The sequence below is a fragment of the Anopheles stephensi genome, chromosome X, assembly GCF_013141755.1.
Source record: "Anopheles stephensi strain Indian chromosome X, UCI_ANSTEP_V1.0, whole genome shotgun sequence".
NCBI lineage: Eukaryota > Metazoa > Arthropoda > Insecta > Diptera > Culicidae > Anopheles > Anopheles stephensi.
In genome coordinates this window covers 15,012,512-15,021,407 of record NC_050201.1, presented here as the reverse complement: position 1 = coordinate 15,021,407, position 8,896 = coordinate 15,012,512, and the positions used below count along the sequence as shown (strand labels likewise).

The following is an 8,896-nucleotide window of genomic DNA, read 5'->3' as shown; positions in this document are numbered from 1 at the left end:
CACGAATGCGACTGTAAATAGGCAATTATGTACGAATTGTTTCAACCGACAGTTGATTTACTGAACAGCAGCAAAGGCAACAAAATCCATCCCACACGCAACACGAATTTGAACGAAAGAGCGACGTCGGTCTGAACACTCTCCGAAGGACTCACCGTGTGTGTGTATGTGTGTGTGTGTGTGTGTGTGGATGCTGTTGAATACGAGGGCGCTCTCTCACAGTCGATTTCTTTCTCTCTGTCTTCTAGAGTTTCCACCAGCAAACACCACTTGCGGCGAGGGTAGCCCACTCGTGCCCAGTCGTTCGCAAGGTTCTCCGACCTGCGGCACAAAACTCCGCACAAAGTCCTTGGCATTTCGCTCGTGTGCGGTTGATAGCCTCCGGGCCGTCTCGTTTGACAGTGTTGACCGTGTGTGGCTGGGCTCTACTGCTGCAGTGTCCGTTCGTCCGCCCGTTGTCCGTGCAGCTGGAACTGGAGCAGAAAGCCGCACATGGTCCGGCGGACACTACCACAGTGAGTACGGTGCGTACCGAATACTGTGAAGTCTCTAGTGCCGTGAGCGTGGGTGACTGACACGATGTTTTGCTACAATCCAGCCAGTGCGTAAATAGTGTATGGGGACAGTATCCCGGTACGGTGTAAGCAGTCGGCAGCGTAGTGGCCTGTACGCCAAGTTCGTTGCGGTAGTAGTGAACATCCATCGAGGACATTGCGAGATCTCTATCAAACGCATCAGCCTACGCAACCGGATGCGGGGGAGCTGTCTCCCAGCAACTGCAGCGTCTAACCATAGGTAAGCATGACAGCTGTTAAGAACCCGTCCAGAATCCACGCATCCACCGTTTCAAAGCTTTTGTTGAGCTGTAAAGGACACTGGACAGAGGCAGGCAGCTACGGAGCTAATTGATTCCATTACATTCCCCATCCGCTCGGGATAGAAAATCTCATTTCCGGCTTGAAACCCAATAACAAACGACAACCACTCAAAGGCTCCTATTGCCAAGTGTTCCGGACATGGTTAATGACAGCCAGTGGACGTAGCGTTTTATACTTTGCTTGATTGCTTCCCTGCTAGAAGCATCGGGAAAATCGGGATGCTGCGAAAGAAGCATGCACAACTGACACACACACACACACAGCACCAATTTAGCAGCAATCACAGCCCGCGCGCTTCACCCTGCAACTACTGCCGCATATTTTATGCAATATTAAGATTCCTGACTGTACGCCTGTCTAGAGTTTCCGTCCTTTCTTTTTCTGCTCTTGCCTCTGCCGTTTCTACTTCGTGTGGACATTTGCGAGATGCCGGCCGATGATGGTTCGGACTTCGAGCGATATATGCTTTCCTTGGCTGTCTCACGCCTTGTACCGCAGTCCAGGGGTGAGGCGAGTCCGGCTGTCACAGGACGCGAGTGGCATTTTAAAAACCCCCGTTTGACTTCAGCCCCTGGAGGAAACGATATTTTTAGCGTTTACTTTAACAGTGTCGTGGCGCTTGTGGCGCTCGTGGCGCTGCGAGAGAGAAAGTGAGAGGACGCCCACGGGACTTCGCAATGGCGAGTCCTTGCTAGCGCGCTGTGTTAAAGTATCCTAGCGGCATGTGCGGAAAAGCGACAGAGAGAAAGGAACCAGAGAGTCCTCGCCGCTCTTCGGTCAATGCGGATTTGTTTTGGGAACGTGCTGGGCCCCTTTTGCTTAGTTAGGGATATTGAGGACCAATGATGATGTTGTTGACATCGGCATGCACACCACATGCTGCTTAAAAATCTCAAACTAGCTTCTGTGTGTGTGTGTTTCTCCTTTCGCAAAGTTTTCTGGAGCATCTGGCGTGAATCGATAACTTTTACGACGACGCCACCGTTGGAAAGAGAGCAAGCTAGTGGTATTCCGAACAATCTGTGTCGGTATAGCCTGCCAAATCTACAACCCCCAAAAATTTCCACCCCAGATTACTTGCTGCTCTCGGTGCCCGCATATGCGGGAGGGAAACTAAAGCTTTTTACTCCGCTCTCCGTTTTTCGCCGTTCCACGTGCGTTTATTGTTTATGAAGTTTTTTGGGTTCGTTTTTTATTCAAACATCCGGTCGCTTTTCATTTATTCAGGTGGATGTGTGTTCCGCGAGTATGGACCGGTTGTATCATCGGTTTCGTGGAAATGGTTACTATGTTCCAGATTTTTGTTTTTTGTTTATTTTCTTTCATAGTTGATACGTAACGCCCACGGTCTTATGTGGGTGAATGTGGAGGATGGGAATGTGTCCCAAAGGAGGAGACAAATCAAATCAAATACTTGTTACCTCGTGTACTTGGGAAAACTTGCTCATGTCAACTCCAGCTGTGGAGCATGTATAAAAGATGTACATCCTCACCCTTGGATTATCCGTTTTTTCTTACTTGATAAAGGTGTTTAGGTCTGCCAAACCACATAGGCATCTTAAATTGGCATGGTAAAACTCCACACAAGTTGTTAAAGTAGCTTTGTAAGCTTTCTGCATTGTTTTCCCTACGGTTTCCCTAAACCAACGGCCGTTTTTCCCTCGTAGATTAACCCTTACGCCTAAATGTAGGCTATATGATGTTTTATTTATGGCATGTGTTTAATTCAAGCACGAAATTCAAATTCTGGTTAATGGAAAACCATTGTGATGTAACGCTTCCACCTTGCGCAGCAAAACAAACAAGCCAAAACGTGTGTAATCCTGTAATGTTGATGTGTTTTAGCGCTTTTGAACTCAAAATCAATCAAAAGCAATTGCAAGTGGAAGACAAATTCGTTAAACAAACCTTTTTATTTATTTAAAACAAAATAAGCAGCCGTGAAACATACACCATAAACGGACATCAAATCACAACACAAGAGAACTTCCAGCTGCAAAACAATAAATATTACAATAAACGTAGGGCGTCTGCAACTAGTTTAGTCTTAACAGTCTACCAACAAACCAGTCGTTTGAATATGAAGACCGAACGTTCACTGGTAATACAGTGCTAAATGACGGACCCGAACAGATCTTCTCTTCTAATTGATACGAAATGGGTATTATTGTTTTACCGCAGAAATGCAGCACAAGCAACTCAACCGCACGATCGCAGTTACGACTGGTTTGATCATGTGCGCCGTATACGTACTGTACACGTTTCACGCCTGTTTGCTGTCCGGGATCAATCGCAGCTTCAAGCAGGTAACCTGGAGCAACTGTTGTTGCTCAACAGTCACATATTTGACTCTATAACATATTTGATGATTGATTTCCTTATACCTTCAGACTGCTGCACTTACGATAGCATCTACCGTGACCGTTACAACCATTTCACCTACACCGCTGCCACACGTACGAATACTCGGTTCCATTGTACGCATCGTGCCACTGGTCGATGACAATACGCCGAAGCAACCGGGCACCACGTTACGTCTCCTGTCGCCCAACACAACGGACGGTTCGCCCAAGTATCGCTTTCTGCGCCAGCAAGGACTTCGACCATCACGTCACCTACCGGACGCACTCATCATCGGCGTAAAGAAAAGTGGCACGCGTGCGTTGCTAGAGTTCGTCCGGTTGCATCCGGATGTGCGAGCGGCCGGATGTGAAGTGCACTTTTTTGATCGGCACTACACGAAAGGGCTTGCCTGGTATCGGCATCATATGCCGCCCACGATCGAGGGTCAAATTACGATGGAGAAAACACCGAGCTACTTCATAACGCGTGAAGCACCGCGTCGGGTCCGGCACATGAACCCATCCACCAAGCTGCTGGTGGTCGTCCGGGATCCAGTCACCCGTGCCATCTCGGACTATACGCAGGCAAAAAGCAAGAAGCGCGATATGAAGCGGTTCGAGGAGCTGGCCTTCACGAACGGGTCGGCTGGCGGTGTGGTCGATACGAGCTGGGGCCCGGTACGGATCGGTGTGTACGCCAAGTACCTGGAACGGTGGCTGGAGTGTTTCCCACTGTCCCAGCTGCTGTTCGTAAGCGGTGAACGGTTGATCGCTGATCCGGCGGTTGAGATTGGACGCGTGCAGGATTTTCTCGGTTTGAAGCGGGTGGTGAACGAGAAACATTTTTACTTTAACTCGACCAAAGGTTTTCCCTGCTTGCTCAAGTCGGAGGAACGATCGAGTCCGCACTGTCTCGGAAAAACGAAGGGACGGAATCATCCGCGGATCGATAGCGTTGCTATCGACCGGTTGCGGGAGTTTTATCGGCCATTTAACCAAAAGTTTTACCACCTTACTGGCATCAACTTTGGTTGGCCGTAGATCACCCGTGCCTTTTGACGTGTGTGTGTGTGTGTGTTTGTGTGAGAGAGAGAGAGCTTTCCCGTGAGAGATAGGATGATTCAAGGAAGCGGACACTTTGAGCGAGTGTGTTAGCTCCGTCAATTAGAAGCGCGCAATCGTATGAGCGCACACTGTACAGTAGGCGTGAGCGATTCCTGTTGAATTATCCGGATCCGGATGTCAGGCCGAACCGGAACGCGCAAACTTTAGAGCATTATATGCGAGAATACACATTTAGTATACTCATACACGGTAAGTAGGTGTACATAGCGAGAATCAAACAGCAGGACTGACAGAAGGACACGCTACTACGTATCGGCGATTGGACCGTCGGTAACCAAAAAAACACAAAGCAATCGTGAAGAATCAAGCCGTCAAGGCATAAGATAAGCAAACGCGCTCATGAAGACAGATAGTTATATTAAGCGGAACATTTACTTCCCTTTTTCAGTTAGTGCTTTCTGATTTCCTGTCGCTCTAGTCTCTGAGTATTACGGTCGAAAAATGAATAGGCAAACGAACTATTTTTAGGTCTCAAAAAAGCATAAGTTTTTCCTTGTTTTCTATTGCTATCCGGAGGAATATACAACATTGTCTGCTGTACTGAATGTATATAATTAAATGGGGAAAAATTGAATACACAACTTATTTGCCAAAGAGACGAATGGACTAATTTAGCAGCATTTTCTAATCATTACTACTATTGTTACCTTAAAAGACATGCGGGACTGCGTAACTGTAACTGTGTAATTGTTACCCTATGTATTCTCTCTGTTTTGCTCACGCAGCCCCATCAAAGTGTACGTCAACCCTGAACGCATGGCTCCGAAAATAAAGCAATACAGTTGGTAACCAACTTCATCGATCGAAACTGTTTACTTTTTTGCCTTATTATACTGATACGAAACAAAATAAAACACCCGTTCCCAAAAAACGCTATTCCAACGGGCAAACTATTTGGTCCACGATACTTTGGGTATGTCGAAGTGTTCCGTCAAGCTGTCGAGATGCATGTTGAAGAGTTCCACCCGCTGCTTGTGTGTCATCTGTGCCTTCTCCACGATCCGTTTGTTTTGCTGTAATGAATGTAAGAAGAAAAATTAGAAAAAAATGTTTCGTTAACACGTTCAGCGCTATGGCGGTCCTGTGGGCTATGGTGACAGTCCGCTTGAACCACCAGAGACTTTTTATAGGGCACCGAGAGTGTATTACAATTTTCATTGGAATCTCGTTTGATCGTATTATTGAAAATCTTTGTTTAGGAATTGTCCACACATTATTGGAGCCGGTCTATGGGCGACATTATGGGCGCCCGGCACATTCACGAATTAAATACCATCCGAACCATTCCCCCCTAGTGAGGACTGACTATCCAACTACGAGGTATGAAACAGTCTAGTAAGTATTGTATTATAATTCTACTTTTAAGAAGTCTTTCGGTAAAAGACTCGAGAAGGCCCCCCCTAGAATCTTTTGTGTGCAGCACTGTGGCCTGTCATTTTTGTTGTACGGTGGGATTTCTGTATGGTCAAAACCCATTTGATGTAAACATTGTGCATTGTTCCTTAATACTGTTAATAGACAGCGAGTAGAACTTGATAATATACATTGTAACAAGTGGTTTGAGATTAGGATATTCTTATGTTTCCTCCTTTGCTGAATATCAATGCAAGGTAACAAGTATTCATCGAATTACTGTTCCGTTACCGTCCGAAAACGCCGTGCATGTTTTGGGCCCGATTGTTCACCCCTAGTGCGACCGAAAATTAGTAAGAAGCCCCTATAAGCCAAAATGAATGGTAGGGTTAGCGGAGAGGGGGTTTTAATCAAATAATAACAATATTTTTTTCGACTTTCTTCAACCAATTTTGACCACACTGAAAGCACACTGAAAGCTCACTGTGAAGCTTCCGCAACGTGTACTGCGGATTGCATACCTTTAGGCGTAAATCCTACAGCGCCTAACAAATTTTGTCAGGGGGGGGCCTTCTCGAGTCTTTTACCAGTCTTTCAACTAAATGATTAAAGTTGATAATTTATAAATTTGTTCAAAGTTTAATTAGATATCTGTTCGGAGTCCCTTTCTAGATGCTAAATAATAGGTTCTTCCTTATTGAATCTCAGTTTTGCATTGTTCCATATTGCTGTGACTTATTTGAACGGTCATATAGACAGAGCTAGCTCGCCGTCGATTAACGACGGATTGACTTTAGGACATTTGGCCACTAGATTACTAGTCCTAAAGCAAATTTGAGGTTATCGAGCAGATCGTGTTCATACCTGCGGAGTAACTTAGGAAAACCCATGAGATGGGATTGCATAGTCGTACCCAGGGACTACCTCTCAGAGAAGAACGTCGAATTGCCGGCAGTACAGAAGTGTTGTGAACAACCATTCGAGAAAGACTTACCATTTTCTCCTGCATCTTTTTAAACGATTCTTCCGCTTTCGTTAGCGTGCGTCGTCCTGGTTCCGATGTGCCAGGCTGCCCTTGTTGTTGCTGCTTGCGGTCATCCCCTTTGCCCGGCTCTTCCAGCACGGCGCGAATCAACTTTTCCTTCTCCTTCTTCTTATTCTTTTTCTTGTGCTTTTTCTTCGCGTCGGAATCGTTCTTCAGCTTCAGTTTGCCTTTGCTTACATGCTGATACTCATCGGACATCGTGACTCGAAGCGTACCACAGCTAAGCTGACGAATAAAAGCAACAGTGAGTGAATACACGATAAACCAACAGCACTACTCGAGATATTACTTTAAAAACATGAAAAATGTATATGATTTAGCAAATTGTTTACCTAAAGTTAAAAAGTACACTGTTTTAGATTTGTTTGCTGGTAAGAGAAACACAAAGAATGTTTTGTTTTGATCTCACTGTGGTGTGACGTTTCGATAAAACTGTTCGGTAGCTGTCACAAACACTGACCAAAGTGAACACATGCTGGTGTGGTGAATTTGGGAAAATTCAAGATAAATTCTCGATTCACTCGATTTATTTATAAGAATTTTAAAAGGTTTCGAGAAAAATTAAGCTCCTTGAATATTTTCTCAACAAAAGTGGGGACTTTTGTTTTCTTGATCTACTGTAAATGTACTTTTTTAATTATTTTACTATTCACCACATTTGTATCCGACCAAGGTGCTTAAAGTTCGTTTACCGACACGCATACAAATACAAATAAACCCTCGATTCTTGTTTTTTTTTTGTTGCTTCCGCAAATCGTAAACATGAGCGTGAACCCCGGCAGCTTTTTTGCCCCCCACTGCTGAATGTGGTAAGTTAACTACTTTTTTGGGAACGAATGTTCTAGCATCTTCGATCGATAATTTTGTGAATGTATCTTATTGTATATTTATGAATGCAAAATATTTAAACAGCGAAGACAATGGGAACACACATCCGACACATGATTTGGGCAATAGAATGGGAATGCACATCCCGTTTATATTCTTACAAAAACCATGATTGTAAATGATTGTGATGTGAAGCCACCTACAGGTTGATGGGAGGTAGTCGATTGTTGAACGAAGCATCCCTTCCTACTTTTGCTTTGAATCGTCAGTAACTTCTTCGATTGTTGCCGTCGATGGGGTGTTCAGCTTGTAGATACTGTAGTTGAGTACGCTCGCAAAGGCGCACCAGGCAAAGTAGGGTATGAACAGGTATCCCGCCAGCTTGTTTATGTTGTAAAAGGCCACTCCGGTCGCTGCTACCGAGCTGGTAAGGGCGACAATTTCTACCACGCTCTGTCAGGGGAAATAGAAAGAATCGAAGTTAGCGCAAGGGAAGGAAAAAGCAAGACAGATTGTGGGACGTATTTACCCATTTGAGTTGATGCATGCCGAAAAAGATAGGTGTCCAGGCCCAGTTCAGTGCGAGCTGGGTACCGTACAGCATCAGTGGAATGCGTGCTGGTCCGCCAAAGCCACCGCCCGTCTTCCAAACCAAATATGAAGCGTATCCCATACCGGTGTACAGGGATACCCACACGGGACCGAACAGCCAGTTCGGTGGTCGGAACGATGGGAAGCTGAGTTGGTTGTACCAACCGGTAATCTCGTTCCGGGTCAGCTTACCATTCACGAATCCGCCCAGCTGGGGCAGTAGTACGGCACCGGCAATCTTTACCAACTCACTCTTACTTTCCATGATGACGGTGATGACGGGTCGGAACTGAATGTTAATTTGCTGCAACGCACAAAACGTTAACGTTCCCCGAACCGCACTTGCTGGTATCGCTTGCGATAACACACCCAGCAGATAAACTGCAAAACGGTTGAGGTATTATAAAATCCCGTGTAAATAAGGAATGCACTCCGGGCGTCCGGTGTTAGGGTGCTTTATCTTGCGGGTTTTGACGATTATGACTCGACTATTTCACAACTTCAGCACACTCATGTTAGGAATTTGGACGTTTCATCGTACGATGACGATGTTGTTTGTGTTTGCGTTTAGAGTGCGTTTGTTTTTTTTGTTTTTTTTTTGTGGTGCGCTGGTGTGCGTTAAAGGGAGTGTTTGTACGGAGTACACGCGCAAACACACGCATAAAGAGGTGAATTCAAGACCATATGATCACGAAGCTTCTCGAGTCACCCTGTACCAGATGGTATAACGGGTT

General features: G+C 45.5%; 3 protein-coding genes across 6 annotated transcripts; 1 reads left to right on the top strand and 2 right to left on the bottom strand.

The window, feature by feature from the left end:
• Positions 1–285: 285 nt before the first annotated feature.
• Positions 286–5,138, top strand: LOC118510300 (heparan sulfate glucosamine 3-O-sulfotransferase 6). Of its 2 annotated transcripts, XM_036051928.1 has the most exons (4): positions 286–524; positions 603–795; positions 3,060–3,184; positions 3,269–5,138. In XM_036051928.1, exons 3-4 carry the CDS (start codon positions 3,062–3,064, stop codon positions 4,259–4,261), a joined length of 1,116 nt encoding a protein of 371 aa, XP_035907821.1. In that variant the 5' UTR covers positions 286–524; positions 603–795; positions 3,060–3,061; the 3' UTR covers positions 4,262–5,138. The 2 variants fall into 2 exon arrangements, with proteins under 2 accessions (XP_035907821.1, XP_035907830.1); XM_036051937.1 differs by lacking the exons at positions 286–524; positions 603–795 and adding an exon at positions 2,751–2,979.
• On the bottom strand, positions 4,682–7,204 carry LOC118510341 (protein FAM32A). 3 transcript variants are annotated; one of them, XM_036052016.1, is made up of 3 exons: positions 7,076–7,204; positions 6,693–6,968; positions 4,682–5,358 (listed from the first exon to the last, which is right to left on the bottom strand). In XM_036052016.1, the coding sequence occupies exons 2-3, from the start codon at positions 6,939–6,941 to the stop codon at positions 5,236–5,238; spliced, it is 372 nt and encodes a 123-aa protein (XP_035907909.1). In that variant the 5' UTR covers positions 6,942–6,968; positions 7,076–7,204; the 3' UTR covers positions 4,682–5,235. The 3 variants fall into 3 exon arrangements, with proteins under 3 accessions (XP_035907909.1, XP_035907920.1, XP_035907930.1); XM_036052027.1 differs by having other exon boundaries at positions 6,693–6,963; XM_036052037.1 differs by lacking the exon at positions 7,076–7,204 and adding an exon at positions 7,033–7,048 and having other exon boundaries at positions 4,699–5,358.
• Positions 7,205–7,601: 397 nt separating this feature from the next.
• Positions 7,602–8,792, bottom strand: LOC118510337 (translocator protein). Its single transcript, XM_036052002.1, has 2 exons — positions 8,101–8,792; positions 7,602–8,024 (listed from the first exon to the last, which is right to left on the bottom strand). The coding sequence occupies exons 1-2, from the start codon at positions 8,425–8,427 to the stop codon at positions 7,818–7,820; spliced, it is 534 nt and encodes a 177-aa protein (XP_035907895.1). The 5' UTR covers positions 8,428–8,792; the 3' UTR covers positions 7,602–7,817.
• Positions 8,793–8,896: the final 104 nt, after the last annotated feature.

What these genes read in the sequence shown, in the direction of transcription:
- LOC118510300 (XM_036051928.1), top strand. Translation starts at nt 3,062, where the DNA reads ATGCAGCACAAGCAACTCAACCGCACGATCGCAGTTACGACTGGTTTG. An exon ending in TCAATCGCAGCTTCAAGCAG is followed by an intron (nt 3,185 to 3,268) that starts GTAACCTGGAGC and finishes TTATACCTTCAG; the next exon opens with ACTGCTGCACTTACGATAGC.
- LOC118510341 (XM_036052016.1), bottom strand. Translation starts at nt 6,941, where the DNA reads ATGTCCGATGAGTATCAGCATGTAAGCAAAGGCAAACTGAAGCTGAAG. An exon ending in AAAAGATGCAGGAGAAAATG is followed by an intron (nt 5,359 to 6,692) that starts GTAAGTCTTTCT and finishes CATTCATTACAG; the next exon opens with CAAAACAAACGGATCGTGGA.
- LOC118510337 (XM_036052002.1), bottom strand. Translation starts at nt 8,427, where the DNA reads ATGGAAAGTAAGAGTGAGTTGGTAAAGATTGCCGGTGCCGTACTACTG. An exon ending in GCATGCATCAACTCAAATGG is followed by an intron (nt 8,025 to 8,100) that starts GTAAATACGTCC and finishes TTCCCCTGACAG; the next exon opens with AGCGTGGTAGAAATTGTCGC.